This window comes from Nanorana parkeri, unplaced genomic scaffold (genome assembly GCF_000935625.1).
Source record: "Nanorana parkeri isolate BGI_ZX_2015 unplaced genomic scaffold, ASM93562v1 scaffold1240, whole genome shotgun sequence".
Classification (NCBI taxonomy): Eukaryota; Metazoa; Chordata; class Amphibia; order Anura; family Dicroglossidae; genus Nanorana; species Nanorana parkeri.
Genome location: NW_017307508.1, coordinates 346156 through 373459, shown reverse-complemented (window position 1 = coordinate 373459; position 27304 = coordinate 346156). Strand labels below are relative to the sequence as shown.

The 27304-nt window shown below is 41.8% G+C and overlaps 1 protein-coding gene across 1 annotated transcript in view; it reads left to right on the top strand.

Moving 5' to 3' along the window:
• Nucleotides 1–27304, top strand: part of ROCK1 (Rho associated coiled-coil containing protein kinase 1) — a 104313-nt gene that overhangs the window by 42564 nt on the left and 34445 nt on the right. The window contains exons 2-13 of the mRNA XM_018568759.1: nucleotides 327–408; nucleotides 11969–12069; nucleotides 13441–13578; nucleotides 17279–17454; nucleotides 18513–18597; nucleotides 19183–19327; nucleotides 20086–20224; nucleotides 23815–23906; nucleotides 24342–24501; nucleotides 24611–24677; nucleotides 25039–25127; nucleotides 27198–27246. Coding sequence (XP_018424261.1) covers nucleotides 327–408; nucleotides 11969–12069; nucleotides 13441–13578; nucleotides 17279–17454; nucleotides 18513–18597; nucleotides 19183–19327; nucleotides 20086–20224; nucleotides 23815–23906; nucleotides 24342–24501; nucleotides 24611–24677; nucleotides 25039–25127; nucleotides 27198–27246 — 1323 coding nt within the window. The remainder of the gene's footprint in view (nucleotides 1–326; nucleotides 409–11968; nucleotides 12070–13440; nucleotides 13579–17278; nucleotides 17455–18512; nucleotides 18598–19182; nucleotides 19328–20085; nucleotides 20225–23814; nucleotides 23907–24341; nucleotides 24502–24610; nucleotides 24678–25038; nucleotides 25128–27197; nucleotides 27247–27304) is intronic.

Here is a 27304-nt window from a genome sequence, read left to right as displayed (position 1 = left end):
TTACTTGTGTATAACTCGGCTGCAGATCCTCCTAATCATCTCTGAATTGGTGCTGACACTGTCCGTCTTCTGGAGGGTGGCTACTTTTGTTCCCCATAGTCCCTGTGTGTGTTGTATAGTAACCACCACTCCAAGCTCACTCCCGTGATGGACTACAATCACAATACAAATTAGTAAACTAAATGTGAGCTTGCAGTCCATTACAGGAGTCCATACTGGTACCATTTTATTGACTGATATAATTAAATTGCTTTACTTTTCTCTTGTTTTATTGTCTTGTTATGCCATGTTTTTAAAGCAGCTTACCATTGTCTGATGTATTGCAGGATGGACTGGATGCTATGGTCTATGATTTAGACTTCCCAGCTATGCGGAAAAACAAGAACATTGACAACTTCCTAAATAGATGTGAGTGTTTAAACTTTGTTTTGTCTTAAGACAATGGATATGAACTGTGGAGCAGTCTTTCTTCTGTTGTGAAATTTAAGCTGTTTAATAACAACTACTGCTCATGGACTTATTTTTTGTATTTTGCTAAATCTAATTACAGATTATTTTATTGTAAAAAACTTTACACATTCTGAAATATTAAAAGGGATTTAGTATTTTGCATAATTTTTTTGCTTCCAGACAAATTTCTGGTTAAAACTTATATGCTTTTACACTTCCTTAGAATATGTTCAGTTCAGCTTGTGATGTTTCTGGCTACCCTGGTGTTTCCCTCTCATTGGCCAGACTTTACTCCTTTTTTGATTGGCTTTCTTATGTATATGGTTTTCAAATCCGATACATAGATATATCTGCTTCCAAACTCTAATTTGAAGTACTCCTATAGTGTTTAAAAAGAAACAAAAAACAATATGATCTAACATTTGCATTTGCACCTCTCCTTTTCCCCCTGGTTTTCGAGAGCCCTTTCAACTGCCTATGCAGTCCTAGAGTAAGAGATACCATTTTGACTCTTATTGATGTAGTGCATGCAAACCTAACAATGGAGGAGCAGCCTATAACTTCTACCAGTGCTGCTACCTCTCTAGGATCCCTTAGAGGCCCTAAGACGACTAACATTTTTCCCATGCGCACACCATTCCCAGATGTTTTGTTCACTTACTGGGAAACTCATCATAAACTATACTTTGAGGGGGCCTTTAATAAAAATTGGGCAGTTCCCATAGATGATCCACCAGTGTCCTTCCTTAACAAAGCACTGACGATTGCTGTAGAGGATACATCCGTATTTAAAGATCCCATAGATAAACGTTTAGAAACTCTCTATACCCTTGTTTTCCCTAGCAGGCCCTGCATTACGAGCTGCCATGGCCAATATGTTGGTGTGTAAAACACTAGGGGAATGGACAAAACTCATGGCAAGGGATCTGGCTTAACCCCACGCCAATTCTCAATTCATGGAACAATTAGAGATGATAACATTCCTGAACTACTGTGTGCATGGGTTACTGGATCTCTCTCATCTTATTTCCTGTGTGGGTCTCCTATTGGTGATCATGCAGAGAAATCTTTGCGTGAAATGTTGGGCTGCAGAATAGAGATTAAAAAGTGTATACTGGGCATGCCCTTCGAAGGACAACGTCTTTTCAAGCTGCCCTGGACAGTCATCAAGGATGTCACTCGGGTAAGAGTATTCCTCAGCCCCGGCAGAAGGAGCCTAGGCTTCAGACTAGAAATCACCCCTTCCGAGACCAAAAAGAATTTACTCCCAAGCTTCGGCCTCTAAGGCAAAAAGTATGGGGAACTTATGTTCGCATTTGTGGACATCAAGATGGACAGCATGTCAGGTGCCTGGGTACGGGAGATGGTTGCAGTGGGATACAAACTAGAGCTCTGTTCCCAACACCCACCTCGCTTCATATTCTCCCATCTTTCTGTGTCACCGCTCAAATTAGCAGACATTCTTGTAACCCTGTTGGATCTTCCGGAGCAAGGGATTATTGTCCCAGTTCCTTTACTGAAAACTTTTCAAGGGTTCTTATACAACCTTTTCACATTTCCAAAGCCAAAAGGGACTATCGACTCCATTTTGTATTTCAAGTCCCTGAATGTCTTCATTCGGTACCCGAAATTCTGTATGATATCCACCCGGTCATTCATAGCCGTTCTAGCTTTTATCTGGCCCAGGTGGATGTGGTACACTAACTTGGTCAGACTCCTGACAGACGCTCCATCGTCTCTTCCAGATCTGCCCGATCTTCTGTCTCAAGGATCGGTTTACCATGCTGCTTCAAGTGTATTTCCACTTCTGTAGTCAAATTTGAGAAAATCCCACTTCATATGTTTTTTTTGTGTGTTCCTTTTCACAAAGCATAACAAAAAATACATAAAAAAAAAAAAAATCTTAACTTTTACATGTTTTGTTGCCTCAAGCACAACCTGTGTTTTTATCAGCACCTTCACAGTGATTTGTCCTAATAGAAAGATTTAGGACTGAAATTTGAGAATTCTGTTTCTCTCATCAACGTACAGTGCAGAAGCACCTCACAACCCCTCCTAACTTGCAAAGAAGGAGAAGCAAGTAGCAATTTTAACCCTTAAGAAGACAAGAAGCCCTAACTCAAGCTTATGCTATGTGAATGGGAACATATAACAAATATAAAATAGGTGTTCTCGATTTAGCTGCAAAAGGGCAACTATGCTTTCAGGATCCTTCAGGCAGCATTTTGAGCTGCAGATAGTTCCCATTTTTGTTTTTTGTTATTCTAGATGGGTTTGTTAGCGTTTGTGTTTGCTGAGTTAACCACCCCTCAGATTGCTTTTGGATGTCCTTACTGGCCGAATGTAAAACTGTTCCTTTATACATATCATAGATCAGGGCTCAAAATTGCAAGTCCCAAACTACTAGCCAGGCCTGAAAAGTTACTTGCCACCAGTTGCCCACCTAACCCCTACCCTGCCCAGGCCTTAACTCCACCAGGTCAGCGGTGTGACGCAGAGTATAAATATCAGTAACAATGCGCAGTGCAGAGGTCAGCAGCGTGACGCGCAGTGCAGAGGTCAGCAGCGTGACGCGCAGTGCAGAGGCCAGCAGCGTGACGCGCAGTGCAGAGGTCAGCAGCGTGACGCGCAGTGCAGAGGTCAGCAGCGTGACGCGCAGTGCAGAGGTCAGCAGCGTGACGCGCAGTGTCATATAATAGGAAACCAGCTGCAATCCTTACCGGAAAAGTAGTAAACCTGCAAAGTAGGTCTGTGCTTGTAGCGACCACGGATGGCACCGTGAGCAATATAGAAGTAGTAAAAATTTTCACCAGCACACCACAATATTTACATATTATTATTTATATATTTACAGAAAAAAGTCCTTTAATGACAAAATGGTGGGCGGAGGAAACTGCTGTGGCCACCGAGGAGCCCAATCGAAGAGGGTACAGACGATGGCAGTGGAGCTTCTTATTCTCTTCTCGACTCCGCCGCAGTCTTTTTCCCCCGGGGGCAGGGTTGCAATTGCCCGTCAAGCCTCTCTGATACCTTTGCAAACGCCCCCCACCGCCGCCGTAAGCATTTAATCTCTTCCCCTCTCGGCCGCATTGCTGCTGCAGCGACCAAGAGGGAGAGATGAAGTCCTTGCGGTGGTGGGGGGCATTTGCAAAGGTATCAGAGAGGCCCAGGGGGTAATTGGCACCCTGCCCCTGGGTCAGACTAATCCAGCACATTATTAATCTTAGTACCCCACTCAATATGGCCGCAAGCGAGGGGCATACTGAGCGGGGCAACTCAGATTAATAACATCCGAAAGATGTGGACTGGGACGGGGGGCTCTTTAAGACTGCTCTGATCACACTGCTGAGCGATCCCTCTCTTAAAGTAAAGTAAAAAAAAAAAAATTAAAGTTTTTTAAATTAAATTTAAATAAATTAAATCTAATAATGATAAAACAATTTTTAAAAGTCCCCCGCCCCCACGAGCACACACGTCGCCACATAAACACGCGTCGGGTGCGCCTATGTATGAAACCGACGAACGCGCTACACATGTTGGGTATCGCCGCGCACGCCGGAGTGAGGGCAATAATTCTAGGGCCAGTATTTTGGGGTATCTCTAAATTGATGACCTGTGGGGGCTTTTAAAGCGTCTTGTATGGACTTTTTGGGGTACTGGGGTTTTTCGCCGTTTTACGGATGCATGCAATTTGTAACCTGGGCATGTTGGGTATCGTTTTACTAGTTGTAACCTCATCTTTTATATTTCATTAAAAAAATGGGTATTTTGTTGTGTTTTGGGGCATTTAATTAAATTTTTCACTAAATATTGGGGTTTAATAAGGAGTTGCGCTAATATTGCGCAACATAAAAATTTGCAACTACCACCATTTTATTCTATAGGGTCTTGGCATTCAGAAAATATATAATGTTGGGGGGTTTTAAGTAATTTTCAGGCCTAAAATGTGGAATATAACATGGGTACAAAAAAATGAAAAAAAGGCCTCAGTCATGAAGGGGTTAAACCAGGCTGGATTTCTTTGCCCTTGTCCAAAACCTCCTGTAGGCATCACTATAGCCCAGTTGTCTTTGTATCCTGTGTCCCTTAATGACACTCAAAGAAAAGGATTTAACGGTGATTTCAAATATCAGATTTTTTCAATACCCCATAACTGGAGCCATTTAGGACTTTCCTTCTGACATTACCTAAAACGTTAAGGTACACTATGTTTATGTAGACCTTTTTTATGTTGTATATGTGCTCACTGATATGTCTTCCCAGTTTTCACATAGTCTGCCCCACATATTGATCACCACCAGTTAGTGTGATGTGATCACTTTAAATTAAGATGTCAAAGAAGGGATTGAATTGATGTACAGGTAAAATAGAAAGCCCTTTACATGTGCTGGTGTCGAAGGCCAAATGTGAAACTGTGCTTTTACGCATCATATCTCAGATAATGGTTGTCTAAGGAGTTGGCTTTTAGTAAGTAATCAGCTCAGTGACTATGTAAATATGTCAAAGACAAATAGATCTAGGAAAGCCTATGATATATTAACGCCTGAGATTCTGGGACTCCAGTGTATAAATAATCTAGAAAACATTTAGAAATGCTTATTGTGCCTAACCAGTAGCTGGAGGGAAGAATTAGCAATTACCAGTGATTTAGATGTAGTGAATTCCTTTTTTTAAGGGTTTTTTCCCCTTTATTTTCTCAGCTGAAACACACCTCCTGTCCTAGGGTGACAACACTCACAGTCTATGAAGGAGTAGTGTTGTCACACTAGAACATCTAACATAGGATGGCAGTGGTCTGTAGTTCAGAGAGAACTGAAAATGATGCTGACTGATAACGGTACAGCAGAGGCACAGGACACAGTTAGTTATCAGCTCAGGGTAATGCTTGCAGGATTAACAGGTATTTTTGCACCTGTCGAACAGATGTAACAAAACAGACCAAAGAGAGCTATGAAGAGAAATTCATTATTGGGGTTACATACTCTTTATCAGGACAATTTCTGAATGATACCTTTCAGGGCCGGTTCACACCACAAAGAGTGCGTTCCAGAGGGTTCGGCCTCTGGAGCGCAACCCGGCTGGCTCCCTTTGTTCAGGGGCAGGAGGAGGCATAGCGGTGCACTGAAGTCAATGGAACCAAGGCCATGCAGCAATCCACTCCCCCCAACAGTGCGATCACCCGCACCCGAAAGCGTGGCACATTAGTGCCTATGTTCCAGTTCAGTGCGATCTGCAAAAATAGTGCATGCAGCACTTTTGGGGAACGCGGGCACTAATGTGCCAGGAGCTGTGATGCCATTGACTTCAATGCACAGTCATGCCCCCTCCCGGGGAGCCTGCCGGGTTGTGTTCCAGAGGCTGAACGCTCTGGAACGCACTCTTTGTGGTTTGAACCGGCCCTTAGTCAGAATAAATTGTAGGTTGTAAGGTTATGTAATCTCATGTTTTTGTTTTACAATATTTGATAATTAATATAGCGGTGCGCACGGAACTGTTCTTTAAACACATTCCTTTCCTTTAATACAAAGCACAGTTCATCCTGGGAACCTCTTAGGCATTAGTTCTAATCACAGCACTTTAGAAAAATTGCATTGGCAACTTGTTCTGCACAGCAATTCTGCTGAGTGTTGCTTCCCTGTTCCCATTGGCATTGTGTAAGAGTTTACCAGACTAGGGTCATCACTCTATCACACATCACACTTAGAGGAACTTTACCCATATTTTTAAAATAACAACAAACACACTTTTAGAAATGTTTAGTAATGACAATCTACAAACACATACTTCTACATAATTGCCGGCTTTGTATTCTTTGCAAACCTTATTTCTCCTCTCCTTCCCCAGTCTTCTGACAGTGGCCATCTTTAAAATGACAACAAACACACATTTAGGAATGTTTAGTAATGACAATCTACAAACAGATAATTCTAGATAATTGCAGGCTTTGTACTCTTTGCATACCTGATTTCTCTTTTCTTACCCAGTCTTCTCACAGTGGCCATGTTTACTAAGGGCAGATTACTAGATCTCCATTTACTTCCTGGATTTCTGGCACATGTGACTAGGACTTGTGACCATGCACATCATCTCAGGGAAGGAAAATGCCTTTCCCTGCGATCTTATGAGATTACAGATGAGATTTCCCAGCAATGCTCTGCTGATTTAACCTTCACAGGATGCAATGCTTGGGCACATTACATCATTTGTACCAAAACTGGACCAGGAAGTAGATGAACTCTATTTGTAAGTAAATGGAAAAACAAGTTTGTTTAACTAATGAATGTAAGATGATTTTAAATCGCCATGCAGAGCTGCATGCTTATGTGACTTTTAGTAAACGGGGGTAAAGGTCTGCTTTAAATCGCCATGCAGATGTGATTTTTAGTGGAAGGGGATAAAGGTCCACTTTATAAGGTTGTATGTAGACAGTGTGCTGTATGTAAGTATGGAACCTAAAGCTAGTTATACCCCACTAGAATCTTGTTGCAAAAGTAGGGCTGGTAATGATTAAAATTTTCGTGTTCGATTAATCGAACTTTTTTTAATCAATTGATTTTGATTAATTATAACGCACATACAGATCCAACTACATTGGCCTATACACATACAGCACAGCAATGAAGTAATAAAATGAACTAGGATCACACTAATCCAGCACGTTATTAATCTCACGTGCCCCACTCAATATGGCCGCCGCTTGAATGGGGCATCTCAGAATAATAACGTGCTGGATTAGTGTGATCCTAGTTCATTTTATTACTTCATTGCTGTGCTGTATGTGTATAGGCCAATGCCTTGGCTGGCGCTCGTGCAGAAAGTTTAAAAAAAAAATTAATCGTTAACAAAAAATTCACGATTAATCGAGAAATGGATCGTTAATTTGCACAGCCCTATGCAAAAGGAATTGTTTTTGGATCAGTCATTCAATTATCTTTCACTAAATTTTTATTAGTTTAACAAAACATACACTTAACATAAACTGAGCTTTGGGAACTCCAACAAAAGCTATTTTGTGTTTGGAAGGAGGGTAACTATGGGAAAAAGGGGAAGGGATTTTTATCACCAGTGTTCTTTCGATTCAGCATGGTGAGACCATGCATGAAGTTGCTAGATCCATCTATCTGCGTGTTCCTCCCCAGCATCATTTTCTTTAGTGGGCCTAATGCTTTATCATGCATGTCAAAGCAACCAATGTGATACTCCAGGTTACAAAATGAAAGCGAAAACCTGGTTTCTATTTGGCAACATCATTCTAACATCAGTCTCTGAGTTTTGAGGTTTACTTTTTTCCATAGGAGGTTCCTGCCAGAAGAGTTATCAGTAGATGGATGTGTGCTACTGAGAAAACAATGGGCAGCTGATCTTATTTCCCTCATCATTCACTGCTGTTAAATACTTTTCTCTCTGCTATAAATCTTCAAAGAGAACTATGGGGTAAGTGTTTTCCCCCTTAGTTCTCTTTAGGGTCACGGGATGACATATACTAGAATCCTACTGGGACGCAAAGCTCAGTATATTGCGGGCTATTACTGAGACCGCCACAGCCAGGACAGATCCCGACATTACTGTCGATCCGCCCAGCTGCGTGAGTGACAGCTGGCTCTGCCTATCTAGAGGTAGAGCCAGCTGTGCCCGTCCCCTCCCCCTTCCGTTATTCCAGTCAGCGCTGAAGGATTGGAGGGGGGAATCCCTGCAGGGAGCCGTGACTGACGGTCACCGCTCTCTGCAGGGAGACGATCGAGAAGTGAGTGAGCGACGGTATGTGTTCGCTCAATTTCCGATCTATTGAGTCGACCTGTGACAGCTTCTTTGTCACAGGTCGGCTCCAACTATGAGGATGAGTGGAAATCACTCCACCTCATAGTTCTACTTAAAAAAAATCATCCATATGGATAGAAATATGCAACCTCCCTTTGATGACTCGTCTAAGAAGGAACATTCTCGGTGGCCACCATCTTTCTCATTGCTTTTCTGTTTGTAGATCTCTAACCCATAACAAGCTTGTGTATATCAAATGTCCCCACATACTGACTGAGTGATTTGTGTCTATGAAGTAACACAAGGATAAGACTGACAGCCCCTGCCTTTCTATTCCGGTCTTTTATTAAAGTACATTTTAATTAAAAAAAAAAAAAAGCATTTCCCAGTCAGTGCTTGCATCTTTTTGAATGCTTGTACTGTTCGTCCGACAATTGTCTGAGGTGGGAGCCATCAGACAGGGTCATCAAGAATTGGCTGACATTTGCTCAGTATACAACAAGCTTTAGGCCCTATTCACACTTATCTGTTTTCATGCAGTAAAACACATGAAAATGCATTGCAAGCAGAAATTCTATTCTATGCTATGTGGCTGGTTCACATATATGCACTGTAGTTTAGTGTGAAAGTTAATGAGCACATACACATTTACACATGTATGTTGTAGCATGTGCTGCAAGGCACATGGAACATACCATCGCTGTAGCATAGGAGGAGACGGGCTGGAGAGCATGCTATGACAGCCGGCTGGCTTGGAGGATCAGGTGAGTAGAGCTTTTTCAGTTTAGCACCTAGATGAATATAAGCAGTTATCCCTTGCAGTGCGAGTGGTAGCCCCACTGCAAGCCCTCATTCACAGGGATAACGGCCGGCCCGTACAGATCCGCGCTGCGCGCACGGCCGTATAGGACAGCTTCCGGGAAGGACAGGTGCTGTGTGTAATTTTTTTGTACGCAGCTGCCTGTCTTCCTCTATGGGGTACGCCTGCCGTACGCCACCCTACGCTCACCCGACCTGCACGTCCGTGTTTGTAGGCCAACAGGATGGATCCTGTCTGCGTCCGAGCAGGGACACCCACTCCCATACGGACGTGCAGGTCTGGTGAACGTAGGGCGGTGTACGGCCGAGTACACCCATAGAGAAGGACAGGCTGCTGTGTATAATCACACGCAGCACCTGTTCTTCCCGGGAGCGGCCCGATACGGCCGTGCACGCAGCACGGATCTGTGCGGGCCGGCCGTTACCCCTGTGAATGAGGGCCAAGCGATAATAAAAGTTTGGCCTGGAGTTCTTCTTTAAAATAGACAAGTGATGTATATTTGAAACTAATTTAAAACGGTATTTGAAAAGTCACATAACCTAGTTAAACACCCAGAACTCAAAGAATTTCCTTGGATGGAAGTCCTCTTTACATTTCTCGTTTGGTTAGTCTTTGTATTTGATTGCCGGCTAAAAATAGGGAACAAAATCATCCGATTTGTTTGGAGCGATATATAAATAGTCTTTTTATGAATGCAGCTGCTAGACTCGCCCACCTAACCAACTGCTCAGCGTCTCCAACCCCCCTCTGCCAATCCCTCCACTGGCTTCCAATCGCCCAAAGCATACCATTCATAATATTAACAACCACTTACAAAGCCATCCACAACTCTGCCCCCGGCCGTATCTCCAAACTCATTTCAAAGTATTCCCCCTAACCGTCCCCTCCGTTCATCCCAAGACCTCCTGCTTTCCGGCTCGCTTGTCAACTCCTCCCATGCTCGCCTTCAGGACTCCGGGATACTTGTCTAGAGTCTCTCCCATCCTTTTGGACTTCCTACCTTAGCCTGTCCTGCGATCTCCTACTGTCTGCCTGGCGATTTCCTGTAGTCACATCTCTTAAGGGATGCCTATTCCTCCCTAACCTAACCACTGAACTATCACTTTCCCACACAGCTCCCACCTCTTGTATCACTTGTCCCTCCCTTTTACCATCTTGAATTGTTTTTCAGGGTTTTTAACCACCTGCTGTCCGGCCACACAGCGGCTTCCTGAATGCGGGTGGGCGTTTTTAAACGTGCCGCTAGGTGGCGGGCACGAGCGGGAAATCGCCCTGCAATGTAAACAGCTGTATACATGCAAGCGTTCGGGCGTCTGTAGAAAGGCCTGATCGCTTGCATTATGTGTGCGGGTGTGCGGCCCCTCCGCTGCTGGCGATCCCGAGCTCCGCTGTGCCCGGTGTGAGCCCGGGACCAGCACAGCAGCTCTGCGGCCGGAGATCAAACGGAGCTCAGTACACAAGCTCCGTTTGATCTCCTCCTCCTCTTCGGAATGCAGGAAGTGATGTGTATTACATCACTTCCTGCATTCAGCTGTCACTCTCCGATACAGAAACCGGAGAGAAGCCGGTGAAGCAGGTGTTTGCTTCATCAGCTTCTCTGGGGGTCCCTAGGTGACATTAGGGGTCTTGAAGACCCCTGATGTCTCCATAAAGAGGACCTGTCATTGAAAATTGGCTATCACAAAGGGGGCTTGTTAGTCCCTTATGTGATAGCAATAAGGTTAAGAGAAAAAAAAATGTTTAAAAGAATTAGTTCCAAAAAATATACAAAAAAATTAGTCGCATATAAAGGCAATAAAAAAAATGTAAATATTTTTTAGGTCCCCCGCCCCTCACATACACATGCAAACATGCGTCGAGTGCGCCTAACTACGTAAACAATGATTGCATCCATTGCGTCGCACATGTTACGTATCGCCGCGAACGTCGCAGTGAGAGCAATAATTCTCGGCCCATCAATCACTGATAACACTAAACTGATGAGCTGTAAAAGCTTTTAAAGCGTCGCCTATGAGCAATTGTGGGTATGGTAGTTTTTGCGAGTTCGCGGACGCACGCAATTTTAAAACTTGACATGTTTGGTGTCTATTTACCCAACGTGACCCCGCCTTTTATATTTTGCCAAAAATTTGGATAATAATAACTGTTTTATACCATAACGTAGGGAACACCATTTTTTCCCAAAAATTTTTTAGGTACTTTTTGCATTGTATAGTAAAAAAACCAAAAACCCGTAGTGGTGATTTAAATACCACCAAAAGAAAGCTCTATCTGTCCCCAAAAAATGGTATAAAATTGATTTCAGTACAGCGTTGCATGACGGAATGAATGTCAGTCAAAGTACCGCAGCGCTGAATACTGAAAAATGGCCTGGCCAGGAAGGGGGTGTAAACACCCTGGTCAGCAAGTGGTTAAAAAAAAGACTTTTACAAGCAGCACGAATTCACTTCTAAGTAGTTACTTACATTCCTTGTCCTTAAGCTGAGATACTTGTGCAAGACATTAAGAAAAAATAAGTAGCATATTGTCTAAAGCAAATCTATATCTTAATACTGCTATTCACATTTTATTAAGACTTGGCATTTTACTTTAATAGCTCTCTGCTAGCATTTGGAGCGTTTTCCATACAATCTCATGCCAATGTTGACCCTGGTGGATTAAAATAGCCTTTTTTCATCCATGACCAAATTTGGAGCTGAGAAATCTGCCCACTGGGAATCTGTAAATGCATTCTAGTTTATGGAGTGACAGGTTTACACAATGATTGTTATTCCCAGTACATGGTTTAAATTAAAATCTAGTATTCCAGTATAAAACGAGGAGTACGCTGCCAGCTTTGCATCTGTCTTTCCCAGTGTTTTTATTGTCTTTCTGGTAACTGAAAAGTAAAAATAGTCATTGCAGTGATTTGATTTTTTTCCCCTTTCTTTTTAAATCTAGATAAAGATACGATAAGTAAAATCCGTGACTTGCGTATGAAAGCAGAAGACTATGAAGTAGTAAAGGTCATTGGCAGAGGAGCTTTTGGGGAAGTTCAGTTGGTATGTATGTTAATTTGTTTGTGCATGCTAAACCATCCGGGTGTTAAAGGGGCACTCTACCTGAGCTGGGGTAGACGAGTGACTGAAGAAAAGAAGTTTAACACACTTCACTTTATTGCCATAATCCTTAGGTTTAAAATCCCTAAGCCATATATTTCATTGTGCTACGAAACCTGCCTCTACATAGTATAGGATTTTTCTATTGTTAATCAGGAGGTCTTCTGATAAATGCACTATAGCAGGGGGTAGACAAACTCTGGCCCTCCAGCTGTGAAAGTTCTCTTTCAGGTCCCCCTCTGCTGATTGACAGCAGGCCGTGGGCGGGTACAATAGCCAGCCTGCTATTGGCTATTGCAATTTAAAATATCCAATAGTAGGCTGGCTATTGTTTCCAGCCGCTGATGGGAGACTTGATGCCGGTGTTCTATTAACCTTCATTTATATTTTTTAGAAGTCACTTAAAGTAGTGTCAAGCGCTTTCGGGACCGCGCAGGGTCCCCTTCATCAGGCTTAAAGTGCCTGATTGGTTCACTTTAAGCCTGATGAAGGGGACCCTGCGGCGGCCCCCGAAAGCGCTTGACACTACTTTAAGTGACTTCTAAAAAATAAAAATGAAGGTTTACTGAACTTTGACTTGTTTGTCATATTGGTGTGCTGGAGACCTCTCTTCACAACAATCTTTGCCTGACGCGGCGCCATCCGCGGTCATTGCGAGCACCCATTTACTTTATGGGAAGTCCGGTAAGGTGCGCTACAGGTGTTTGGACATTTGTACTACGAAGGATTGATAGAACACCAGCAGAGGAGGAGGAACGGGGTGGCCGGAGGAGAAGGAGGAACGGGGTGGGCGGCGGAGGAGGAGGAATGGGGTGGGCAGAAGAGGAGGAATGGGGTAGGCAGACAAAGGAGGAGGAGGAACAGGGCAGCAGCGGAGGTACAAGGGGGGGAATGCAGTCACCACAGTCTCTTCTCAATTTAATCGATTAGTTGTTGCAGCCCTTATATCAGATTTTAGACTGTATATTATCATCTTTGCTAATATAGTGGATGATATTCTTGGTGATTTTCATTGGAGCTTACAGTACACGTGAGGAGAAAAAAATTCTGTTAGACTGTGTTTTGTTGTTTAAGAGAAGCTGAACATTGTTCCCTTATGTGCCTCAGTAAGGGGAAAGCAGTCCGAGGGATTCCCTGAGATTTGGTCTGAGTCATCCAGGGAATACCCAGAGGGTAAAACACAGAGGGATTCTGTAAGATTTCCTTGAAGTCACTGCCTGTTGATTTCATGTGTTGCATGTTGTGCTCTAGGAATTGCTCAGTTTTAACTATGTTCATTGTTCTGCGTGTGACCTCCTGTTTTTATTTATCAAGGTAAGGCATAAATCTTCAAGAAAGGTGTATGCAATGAAGCTCCTAAGCAAGTTGGAAATGATAAAGCGATCAGACTCGGCGTTCTTCTGGGAAGAGCGAGACATTATGGCGTTTGCCAATAGCCCTTGGGTGGTGCAGGTATGTCGGAATCCCCATTGGATAGAATGCATGCCATTGTGGCAAAGCAGTATAATAGCTTTTAAATCAAACTTTTTGTAAAGGTTTGTATGTTACAAATGAATAGTCCTGGACATTACGTAAGAGAAGTAAAAGAGCAACTCTAGGCTAAATGTACAATAAAGCTGGCCATATACTGCTTAGATTTTCTAATTAACTTTTGTACGAAAGATCTTTCGTTCGACTTTCTATTAGGTGATGGGGTCATATCAACGATCGATTTCAACCATAGCCATGAAAAAAGTCGAAGGAGCAGGATGGAATTTTTCTCCTGAATTTAATTCTGTAAATGTGGTTTTCTTTCGGGAAACTCAAAAGAAATTTTGTCATTTGTCAAGTGTGTGTCGTCATTATCGGGTGGTAAAGAAAGATCTTTCTTACTAATGTTTGTTCGGAAATCTACTATGCGTACTATCCTAAAAACTTGTGAACACTACAAAAGTCAGAAAGCCACTTGTTAGACTTGAAGTGAGATCTTTTGTAGGGAGAAAGCACTTGCTCTTGTGGGCTTCTCCAAAATACTGGAGAGAGCTAGAGCAGTGCAAATGGACGAACAGCCCTTGGTTGTAATGTCAAAGTTTTGCCCACTTAGAATGGCCCTGCATTCAAGGCAGGGGGGTTAGGGCAAAAAACTGCTAAAGCTATGTGCTCCTGTTGATGCCTTAAGCTTGGCCATACATTTTGTTTTTGTTTTTTTCTTGTTCAGTCCTGTGGGACTGCATGAGAAAAAGACTTGAATGTTTAGCATAGATGGGGGAATTCCCTCTGCTGGGCTCTTGTATTTTGACAGCGACGGGTGAGCTGTTGTCAGAACATCCGAACCCTGACTGCAGTTCATGGACAATCACCGTTTGGCTTAGAATTTTCAGCCCAGCTCAACCTACAAAAGTGAATCGAAAAATGGACTTGTCGCATGGAGGGGTGCTGACGGGGCCCCACACACTTTTCGAATTGTGGTCTTGTCAGCTGAAATTTGAGCAGTGTATGAGCAGCTTTAGCTTTATAACTTTTAGCAGCTTTGGTTTTTTTTCTTTTTGTTAGTGATAGTCACTTAGTGCATGCAAAAAATAAGCAATGTAAATGAAACCTGAGAAGTTATCATGAAAGTCTGACAAGTCAGATGAAGTCAGTGGACAAAGTTCTTAAGTGAGAGGTACTGCACAACAAGCAACTAACAAGGAGAGGTCAGCAATGGCAGCCTCCATGTTTCTCTTGTAACCTGCGTGTACGTTTTTTGAGATAATTATTTACATTACATCAGCAGTCGAATGGTACATCTACAGCAGGGGTGGCAAACACAAGGCCCGCCGGACCTTGTAATGTGGCCCGCACAGCAGCCACCTCATTTTGCCATGTCTCATGGCCCTATGTCAGGGGGTCGGCACCCCGCGGCTCTTTCGTCCTTCTGCTGCGGCTCCGCTCCTTCTGCCCACTGATCTGACAGATGCGGTGATCGGGGAACGGGGCGGTATCTCCACATTTGTCGAGGCCTCGTCGCAGCACACCACATAACTCCACCCCCTCGTGTTTGCTTAGCGGCCTTAGTGGGCCGATCTATGCAGGGATTGTGGCCACGCCCCCTTACGCCGTCTCTGTGGAACCGCCGCTGCTTCCAGCTGGGAGAGTGAAGAAAAACCTGGTGTGTCCCCTTGAAGGCAGAGAGCGACAGTGTAAGTCCTATGGAAGTCCCTGGAAGGCACTGTAGTGTCCCTGTCCTCTTCCATCATTTGTTCTTTTTTAATTTGACTTTTTTTTTTTATGTAAATGAGAAATGATCTTTATTTGAAACTGTTCTAGGCATGTTTTTATTGAAGTGACCAGCAGCAGGCCACAAAACAACAGGATAGTAAATGACATTCACATAGTGTATTTAAAAACATAATCCTTGCAGTGCTACCTCCACAGTACAAGGTTTATCTGCTTGTTTTGGTCTAGGGGATGGAATACAGAAGATATACTCACCTGATCCTTGGTTTTATGTCAGTCAGAATTCACTTCTCTCCCACTCCCACTTCAGCTCTGCTATGTGTTTCTGCATCCTCACATTTAATACAGCTGAATGGACCTGCAGTAGATGTGAATACATCAGCGTGCCTTAGACTGCAGTCTGGCAGCTGGGCGGGACCGGGATTTTTTTTTTATTCGAGCCCCCAGACCAGGGGTCGGCAACCCGCGGCTCTTTCGTCCTTCTGCTGCGGCTCCGCTCCTTCTGCCCACTGATCTGACAGATGCGGTGATCGGGGAACGGGGCGGTATCTCCACATTTGTCGAGGCCTCGTCGCAGCACACCACATAGCTCCACCCCCTCGTGTTTGCTTAGCGGCCTTAGTGGGCCGATCTATGCAGGGATTGTGGCCACGCCCCCTTACGCCGTCTCTGTGGAACCGCCGCTGCTTCCAGCTGGGAGAGTGAAGAAAAACCTGGTGTGTCCCCTTGAAGGCAGAGAGCGACAGTGTAAGTCCTATGGGAGTCCCTGGAAGGCACTGTAGTGTCCCTGTCCTCTTCCATCATTTGTTCTTTTTTAATTTGACTTTTTTTTTTTATGTAAATGAGAAATGATCTTTATTTGAAACTGTTCTAGGCATGTTTTTATTGAAGTGACCAGCAGCAGGCCACAAAACAACAGGATAGTAAATGACATTCACATAGTGTTCATGTTAAAAAAACATCATTTAGTCAGCGCTCTTGAATTTTCCATTTACATATGGAACATAATCAAGGAACAGCCTCAAGTTTGTGGCCCAAATCAATCCAATTTGACTTTTTTTGATGCTAGCATCTTTTTACTGTGACTTTGACTGTGGGGGAACATTAGAGTGTAAGCTCCTCTGTACAGCACTGCGGTATATGCCAGCTATATAAATATATAATAATAGTCTCTTGACATCTGCTGTATTGGGAGTGGGGTGCTCTGGATGTCTGCTTATAATTATTATGAGAATAATTTAATTCCATGCCAGTTGAAAAGGAGGGTTGCAGACTGCTGGTATCGTCCACAGGAGAACTTTATTGAGGACACCATGATTACTATTACTATGATAATAAAGAGTAGATGCATAGTCCTATACAACCGGCCCTTTGAGGGTAACCATACTGCTGATGCGGCCCCCGATGAATTTGAGTTTGCCACCCCTGATCTACAGTCTCCCTCCATAATATGTAGGCCATGTTGGTTTCTATGGGTTGTTTTGCCCCTGTTAGCACTACGTACTGTAAATCAGAAATTTGAACTGCCTGTGCACAATTATATATTTAATTACTTTAGCGCCTATCGCTGCAAATGCAAAGATGGGCTGTTTTGCGTTATGTACCACAACTATTTTTAAGCTTAGTCTGAACTGGACTTTAATTCATGAATACTGTGGTGCCAGGTACACACTCATAATGTAGGTGGGTATTTAATTACATGATATAAAACAATTTTCCAAACCTTAATCTGGCTAAGGCTATTTGTGGGAATCATGGATTACAAATGCCAATGATTTTATTGGTTTGAATAGATAATTCTTACGATAGTGATTCCACTTTAAAAGTTTTTTTATGTTGCCTGTAGCTATCCACATTTAATGAATCACATTATCTTCTTATCGAGACATGTTTCTCAATAATTGATGTCTAATTGAGGCTGGGTTATTCATTTTTTTTTTCTTCCTTTATACAGCTGTTCTATGCCTTTCAAGACGATCGTTATCTGTATATGGTAATGGAGTACATGCCTGGGGGAGACCTTGTAAATTTAATGAGCAACTACGATGTTCCAGAGAAATGGGCACGGTTCTACACGGCTCAAGTGGTTTTATCATTAGATGCCATTCACTCAATGGGTTTCATTCACAGGTAGGCAACAAAATTACCAGTTCATTTCGCCGCTATGCGATCCGGGCTGGCTGGCTGGATCAGGCAGACGCGCCCTCCAATCAGGCACTGTAGAGGGCCGCTCGCAGTGGCCTCGGAAGAGCGAGCGACCGCCCGATGACAGCCGGGTGAATGTGGCAGAAAGAGGGAGCAAGGGGCTTCGTTTAGCGGGGGTCGTGACGGCGCCCCCCCTCAGTCCTGCGCCCGGGGCAAGTGACCCCCCCCGGTTGTTACGCCACTGCATTGGAACTCATGTCAGATTTTGCTGCAATCTGAGGCTCCGTTGGAGAGATTGCTTCACTTCCAGAAAGTGAGGGAGAATCTCTAATAGGGTATAAATACACTTTAAATAATGAAAGCAGATCTACAGACAAGAATAAAATAAATAAAACCAGCTATTACTGCAATATTCACTTTAAATCCGGAGATTCGGAGATTTTTTAATTTTTTTATTTCCCCTTTCACAAGATGTCCTCAGTCTGATGGCTAGCATAATGCAACTCCTCTGCCTCTGTGCCCAGGTCACCCTTAGCATCTCTCTTACCTCTGTCCTTTGTCTATCTGGGATTGGGAGATTACCCTTAGATTTGCTAGGGCCCGATGTTGAATGTTGTAGATCTTTGGACTAGGATGCTGAGCCATTCAGAACGCAGGATAGAAGTAAGCATTGTTTGAACAATTTGCTGCCTTCTTACCCCATTTCACTGGTTAGTTCCTGAAGTGGGGTGATATTTCAGCGCTCGATTAGATCTAAAAGATAGAGGCTTATTGTGATTTTTATTTAAAGGTTTACATTTCTGCAACTAGATTTGGTACTTGTTTAGACTGTCGATGGTAACCATTAGTCCTTTTATCATCTACATTTTGTTGCAGTAATTGCATAGATATGTTTACTGGCTGAGCCAATATGATGCCCTTTATTGGACTTTCTGATTATTACTGATTTCCTAAAATGAAAGGCATCAACAGTAATGTGAAACAAATGTAATGAAATAATTAATAAGCCCTTTCAAGAAATCTTTTTTCTTTTTTTTTTCCAGGGATGTGAAGCCTGACAACATGCTACTGGACAAGTCGGGTCATTTAAAACTTGCAGATTTTGGTACATGTATGAAGATGAATAAGGTATGTTGTATTAATGGCTTTTGCTGAATGATCTGGTAAATGCAGTAGTTATATGTATGCAAAGATTGTGTGAGCTTAGTTATGTAGTCTTAACTGCATAGAAAAACTTGTGTATTTGTGATTTGAAGATTAATTAAAAAAGAAGTATGGCCCAACCTTTTTTGGCAATAGTTGTCTTTAGGGTCACAGCAGGACATTTACTAATGTCCTGCTGTGACCCAAGACTCAGCATATAGCGGGATATTACTCGCGATATGTTGACAGTGCGGAGCTGCACTGCAGCTGGGAAAGATCCTGGCAATATTGTCAGGATCCACCCCACTGCTTGCTGTTGAATGAGGTCTGAAGCCTATTGATGCTGAAGGTGCCCATGCAAGAATTCTCTTTCCCCCCCAAACTTATTATTAATTCTTAGGGGAGCGATTCCAAAGTACTTCTGTATATCTCCTTCATTGGTGTGCAGTAGGAATAAAAATGGCCCCCTTTGTCCTTTCACTGGTGGTCAGTGGCTGTAGGTCCTGCTTTGGCTTGCCAGCTGTCCTGTTGAGTACTGTAATAACTCAATATCATTTTTTTGCCAAACAGGAAGGAATGGTACGATGTGACACGGCTGTAGGAACTCCTGATTACATTTCCCCAGAAGTGTTAAAATCACAAGGAGGTGATGGTTATTATGGACGAGAATGTGACTGGTGGTCTGTAGGAGTCTTCTTGTATGAAATGCTTGTAGGTAAGTGATTTGACTGTATTTACCAAGCACCAATTTTTGGCAGAAAATCTGAGGACCTGTTGGTTGCAAGAGCTATGCCGGTGTCTCGCCATTGATTAGTATTGTTTAGTATTGATTTGTATTATATTCTGAAAATAATAGTTGCCTGCCAATACTTTGTCAGTGATCTGAACAAGCATCAGATCAGAAAAGTCAGAGTGAAATCAGATTAGCATGACAGCCAATAAACTAGTATTTTAGTAATGGAAGCCTCCATACTTTGCCACTACAGGTTTCTATTAAAGGAAAAGAAACCTTTCCGGAGGTAAAATGGATGCTGCCATTGCTGATTTCTCGTCTACAAAAGCTGGATTCTTGGTAGTCATGCTGACACTTTGGCATCAATACTTTGAGTCACAGACCTTGAACAAGCATGCAGATAACTTCTGACTTCCCTGATAAGCATACTTGTTCCAGGTCAGTGACTCAAAGTGTTTTAAGCTAGAGGGTCAAGTAGTAGCCAGGCAACTAGCCCTTTCAGGAGGTCAGTATTGGCGGCCCCCATGTTTCTCTCAGAAAAGGTTCACTTTAGGTACATCCATCTCGGTATCCATGTGGTAATCACAAGAGAGAGAGAGTGAGGCACAGGTAAGCACTGTGATTAAAAAATACCTGTTGGCAAAGGGTTTTCTAATACATTGTTATGCATTGCTAAAGCTTTTGTGCCTAATTATTATATTAACACCTAATTTATGTGGTTTTCTCTCCCTTTTTTGTAGGTGATACTCCCTTTTATGCAGATTCTTTGGTTGGAACTTACAGTAAGATTATGAACCATAAGAACTCTCTTACATTCCCTGAGGACAGTGAAATCTCAAAAGATGCAAAGAACCTGATATGTGCATTCCTCACTGACAGGTAATAAAACATATTCTGATCCAGGTTATTCCTGCTACTGTAACTTAATGTACCGTTCATTGTTCTCATGAAAATGGTTTACCTTTTGTGACCAGACCTATGTAGATGTTTTTATAGAATACATGGTTCTGTATTAGCTGCTTGGCTTGATTATTAGCATGCATTACTATGGAAAAGTCTAATGCACATTAGGTTACAGATCTATTTGTCTTAGATGGTTCTTTTATGACTTTTGGATTAGTGGGTCAATAGAAAAAGTTCCAAACATTGCAAAAAATGGAGCAATCCAATAAGTTTGAATTTTTCAGAACAATGAAACTAGCATACAAATAGACCATAAGCAAATATAGCTCACATGTTTTGTTTTAATTGTTGGGGTGGTATGGATTTTTTAAATACTGTTATATGAATTTTAAAGCTGCCTTTTGGAGGGGGTTGACCCTAAACTGAGTTTCTCTGTGTCTTGTATGGAACGATAATAAATGATGTTCTCTTATCTCATGATCAGTGACATAATGTGTAGGGTAAACTTAAAGGGGTTCAAAACCCTCCGTTTTTTTTTTGCCTATATCTACTGCTAGCAAGCAGATATTGGAAAAAAGTTGGAAAAAAAAATTTAACAGCGGTTTACACTTACCCTATTTTCGCTGCACGCTCCCTTCAGAAAATCCGAAACTGCTTGGGCGGCCGCAAATCATCTTGGGGCGGGCGCATGCACAGTTCGGATTTTTGGGCGGGAGATGAGCAGGGCACCCGCATGCAGACACCGCTGGATCGGAAGTGCCTGCAAGCAGAGAGGAGTCAGCACTGGATCGGAGATAGGATCTCCTCAACATGCTGCAGTGAGGTGTTAAAAGTGTAGAGGAGGTCAGCATGTGATAGTTGAGTCATCTGTTGGCAGCATTTAATGAAAGTAGGGGTTCCAGAGATACCTGGAAGATATATGTAGTCGCATAGGTAAATTATATGCAGGCACCTTATTGGTCAAGCTTTAAGGAAATAAGGATCATTATTACTCATAATTTAAGTGAAGTGATAGTAGCTGCCTTAATGGGCAATGCCCTTCTAATAGCTATTAGTGCCAGCTGTATATCCAGAAGCTCCTTCTATGATGACACAGTTGTTCTATTTGGTGCCCTTAGAAAGGCCATGTCTAAGGACTGCAATGTTATACTGTTAACCAACTCCACTGGCCTAGTTCTCCTGATTATTTGCTAGTACATGCATAAGAGATTGGTCACTTCTATTTCTGTTTGTGATCTGATGTTTGTTTTCTGTATTTTTGTAACTGTGGCTACCTTATCACAGTAGTTTAATTTAATTTGCTGCCTTGCAAGATAATGTGTTCCTTTAGCAGTTTTTTATTAACATTGGCACATGTGCTTTTTTATGCCATTTATTGCCTTGTTGTTTTCTCATACTTAACAGGTAAGTGCAATTTCTCCCACACATAATTTTCTGACCCTCACCTTCCTCAGCCTATTCATGATGGGGTATATTTACCTACATCCCTGATCTTCACTGTGTGGCCTTCCATGTGTTACACAGCCTCAGTCCAGATTTGACTGAGGGGTTGCTGCATGCCACTGCCTCCATCACTTTTGTTGAAAAGCTCATCTGTAATGCTGCAGACAGGTAATCTAGTAAAGTGAAAGGTGGCTGCTTTGCATGCGTACATGTACTGCTCTGATGATTTCAGTCAGAGGCTTTGTGCTTTGAACAGGCTGTACAAAGAAGAAAGGATAAGTGTACTCGGCTTTTATAATGAAGTCTGAGCTTTGTTTGTACTATGTGTAAACACTACTTTCACAGATAAGGCACAGTGGATGGGGTGAGTACAGACAGTTTGAGGGTTTTGGCTTATTGGGCACAGTATCAGCTCATCCATTTTAGGAAAATGATATAAAAGTCTATTTAAAATGGAGTGATATTGAAAATTCTAAGCACTCAATGGCCTTATCTTTAAATAGACCAGAGTCTCTGAGCCTTAATGTATTTATAGTGCTGTGATTCTGCAGCCATACAAATTATGTGCATAGGAATGGAAGAGGTGACTTGGAGAAGCCTGAGCAAGAATAAACAAAGTTTGCTGGGATAGGTAATGGATCTGATGGGGCTAGATTACTGTTAACACAATTAAAGTGAGTCACCCTTACTTTAGATTTCTTCTAATGTGTTACAAGGAGTAGAAGGAAGATTTACATTTAAAGTTTGTTTGGGACACTTCGCTCCAATAAACATTCTCCAAATTATTTGTGAATGTGTGCTTTGTGTGTGTGTGCTTGGTGTCTTTTGTGAAAGACGCAGTCATTCTAGTACATTGAAATGAGGGAATTGGTGGAAACACATCACAAAAGATTTTGACCTTGTAGGATATGAGTTGACATTCAACTGTTGTGCTCACAGCACTGAAAGGGAAAGCCTTATAGGGAAGCATGCACAAGTACTGCCAGATATAATCTATAGAATCAGATTTGTGGGCAGTATGAATGAAATCACTTTCTAATTCTGTGTCATTTTCATCTAAATAAAAAAGTTTGAGCCTGTATAAACTGATAGAAAGTCTCTGACAAGTGTCTTTGTAAGGAAGGATTTAGAATTGTATGTGATAGGAGCCCAACACCTGTTGCTGATTTAAAGTATATGTAAACCCAAAGTAATTTATATTTCTTGATTGTGCATCACAGAACACAGGGAGGTAATTCTTCTAGGTATGAGTTATGTTTATTGGACACTGGCAAATCAGTCAGAACTGTAGACAGCCAGTGACAGCCCTGCATAAACCCTCCCTCTCCCAGCCTGCCTCAGCTGTCCGCCCTTCTGCTGGACTGCAAATATTCTCCATCTTAGCTGCCCTGATTCAAAACCTTCCATTGATGGGCAGTTGAAGAAATTGTCCTTTGGGCATAGTTTTATCATAGGCTGGATGGCAACTGTTGGCATGGAGAAGATAATTTATCTATATGAGTTTGGAATAGCCCTGTTCATAAACCTTCTAATCATCACAACTACCACACAGTGTTATGTCCAAATAGTTAATGTGGGTCTTTTTGTTTTTCTCCAGTAAATCTAAGATGGCGCCTCTTATTATTTAGATATGATAAAAAAAAATCCAACACTGACATAACTTGGTATACAATGAAAATCATATCGATGCTGAGAAAATAATGTAATCTCTATAGGAGTTAGTATCCCCAAAAACATGGAACTCTTTCGATAACCCCGTATAGAGGTTGCAATCTTGGCACCATTGAGGTTCCCCGTCTTTGGAGATGGTAACACCCATCAAATAGAAAATGTTTGTGTCCAGAAAAAAAATAATCACCCCCTCTAAGAGGAAAGTCTTCAAATCCAAGGAATATTAAGTATAACAATCCAGATAATGATGTATATCCCTCAACCCTAAACGATGGGGTATACCATAGTACAAAACATTTACCGTCACAAATTAACCACTTACTACACTTGGATTTGCTGGACTTTTGACACGTGGCTTTCATTGATGGTAATTTGTCATATTTATGTATCATATGATCAGTTTTTGACCAGGTTTATTTTACCACAAATTTCACTAAATATTTCTTTAACAGGGAAACCCGGTTGGGGCGGAATGGTGTGGAGGAAATTAAAAGGCACCTTTTCTTCAAGAATGATCAGTGGGCATGGGAGACACTTCGAGATAGTAAGTTAATTGTCAGAGAGTTCAAATTTTACAGGCAGAAATAATTTCTCTTTTTAGATAATTTTATATTTTAGTGCAAGCTTGCACCTCTGCTATTTAAAAGAATCTTTTTGAGACGAGGAAGCAAGGCTGTAGGGATGCAACCCAAGAGATAGATGACTACTTGACCAGATTCCACTTACAAATTGATAAGCTACTGCTACTGTTTTCATAGCCAGTTGGAGCATGACTTTTGATCACCTGCTTGACTTGCAGCTGCCTGGAAAGGATTACGTTGTATGAAGAGTTCACGTAATATGTTGCATTTTTGGTCATTAAGTGTTTTCCAAGTGGATTCTTAGTTCAATGTATAAGCAGGAATATCTGTGTGTATTGGATATAACAATTTATCTATATATGCACTTCATACATGTTAATTTTTTACTTTCTTCGAAGCTGTGGCTCCAGTTGTCCCAGATTTAACGAGTGATGTGGATTCCAGTAATTTTGATGATTTAGAGGAAGACAAAGGAGAAGAAGAAACATTCCCAATACCCAAAGCATTTGTGGGCAATCAGCTTCCTTTTGTAGGTTTTACATACTACAGCAACAGACAGTAAGTTGATACATGGCTTTAGTCTTCAGCATGATTACTATGGTACCATTGAATCATAAGGTAAATCTACGGTCACTGTGTGCTAACTTCTCCCTTTATTGTTTTGCAGGTATTTAGCTAATCCCGCGGAAAGTCCTGATGACAATAGATCAAGCTCCAAAGTAGATAAAAACTTGGTATGCCTATTCCCTAGACAGATGCATAAAGTAGCCAGTGAAGTATGATAGCTTTGTGAATCTATTAATTGACAACATTGAAGCTTCAGCTCATAGCTACAGAAGAGCCCTGGGGCCATGCTAAAAAAATATGAAACATAATTACTTTTTGTTGTCTTTTTTTCCATAACGATTCCATAATGAAAGTGAAACCAAACCTGATTAGTTTGTGATATTACATAAAGTGATTAGTTCAAGTTTGTGATAGAGATTCTGAATATTGTATTACTCTGCATGCATAAATATTTTCTATTCATCTTTGATATTTAAAGTTTTTTGTACAATATAAAAATAGATTTATTTTCTTTCTTTGCCTCCTTAGATTGAGAACTTGCAAAAGAACATTTATCAACTGGAAGAACAGCTGCATAATGAGATGCAGCTAAAAGATGAAATGGAGCAGAAGTGCAGGTCAGAAACGTATAGTACATATTTCTCTTTTAAAATCCTAGCTGAGTAAAGAGGATTTGTTATGTGTTATACTGGGGCAATTTTAGCTTCTCAGCTTTTCCTTTACATTGTCTGTAATCTTCAGGCTTGGGAGCCACATGTGGCTTTCAGGTACTTTTAGTGCAGCTCCTGGATGGTACTCCGCACCTGTTTCTTTGTGAACAGCCGCACTATGCAGCTCTTTAATTCATTAAACTAAGATAAGATCATCTCTCCAGTTTTAAGAGCATATTTAAGAGTATTAAGAAAAATTTGTAACCTGTGTCTTAAAGAAGAACTCCAGGAATGTTTGTAATTAACCCCTGCAGTTGGGCTACTCCTGCACGGCAAGGTTTAAGTGCTCATTTGTGTCTAGGTGCTAAAATAACAAAATTATACTCATCCAAAGCTCTGAGCTGGCCAGCTGTCACAGTGCTCTCTCCAGCCTGTCTGCCTCTCCCTGCAGCATTGGAAGAGATGTTGGAAGTACTGGTCCAAGAAGAAGCGGGCTTGGAGCTTCAGTTTTTGTTTTTTTTTAACCTAGAAACAAACAAGCACTTAACCCTTGCAGTGTCGGGGTAGCCCCACTGCACGGGCTGATACCATTTTTTTCCTGGACTTCTTCTTTAATAGATTGTGTGGCAATAGTTATTTGTTTTGTTCAAATTAGGTTTACAAGCTCAAGTCTCATGCTTGTTATTGGCTTTGCTGGTGGATCCTTTGTTGGGACACTATTCTAAAGGTGTGTTTGTTGTTATTGTAAAGATATGGGTAAAGGTCCACTTTAATGGAAATTAAGACCTTGCACAGTTAAGAACAGACCTCCAACTATGCTTTCCAAAACCATAATGGCCAATAGGAGGCAGACCTTGGACTTTAATTTTCTTATAAACCAATTTATTTATAAAACATTTTTGTGGAAAAACCATCAATATAAATAAACATGAGAAAATGCATCCATATATCTTTGACTTTTCTCTGGGTAGTGGTCTTACGGTCAACTAATTGTTGTGTGATTGCTTTTTTTAAAATATCTACCACTTATTTTTGCATGCATCTAGTTTTTGTTTGAACTCTTCAACATCCAGATATATTATGTAATGGCTGTATTACATACAGTGCCTCATTGCAATGTATTGCATGCATTGCTCCATACCACCTTTAGCAGACACACAAACATTATATCCTCGAGTACTGAGGAGTTATGGGCTGGCTCTCTGAAGTGTGTGCATGCATGCTTTTCTCCTTTTATGTTTTCTTGATAGAAAACACAAACTTTGCGGAGGCATGCTATCTTGGTGGGGCTGAATGTGCAAGAAAAGAACCAATGGCGGATGGAGTGGTAGGACAAGCAGCTCGCCATCCACATATTCTAAAAATCTACAAATTACGTTGCACAGTTTGGAAGACCATAGTTCCCTGTGTGACTGCTACAGAGTATGATTATGAACAAATAGGAAGTGCCTGCTTAAACTGTGGTAGGCTAGGTCATAGAACTGTATTCTCTTTGGAGTTTTATGTACCACTGTCTAGTGTAGTGATGTCCGTGGGCTTGGTTCGCCCAAGCCCACTCAAAACTGCGACTGACACCCAAACCCCATTCCCGTCAGTGATGTCAGCTGTGGCAGGGTCCTTCGGCCACCACTTTGTGATGGTGAATGTGCCTGCCGCCACTGTTTGGGAGGGGTGTGTGTTGGTCGCAGTTTTGAGTAGGCTTTGGTGAACTCAAGCAAACACCAAACCCAAGGTCATCACAAGTCTATAGTGGGAATCCACAAAACTTATATGTGATTACCTGCCCAGATAACTTTACAAATATGTTAGCTTACAAAATGTAAACCTATGTACAAATCTAATATTTTCTTAGTAGTAGTACTTCCATTGTAAATGTAAATTTGATAGCAAAGCACAGTCAATCAAACTAATGAAACAATACCATACAATTGTTCAATGTGCCAAAATCTGTTTTGAATCTGTTTAGCTAATTTCTTTAACTGCTTATGACACAAAGTCTACATAACCCATAATCCTCCATGAATTTTTCATTCATAGAATGTCGAATATTAAACTTGATAAGATAATGAAGGAACTGGATGAGGAGGTAAGTCTGTTTTGGTGCACTTTACTTTTTTGATCAACTCTGTATGCCATCTGTTATC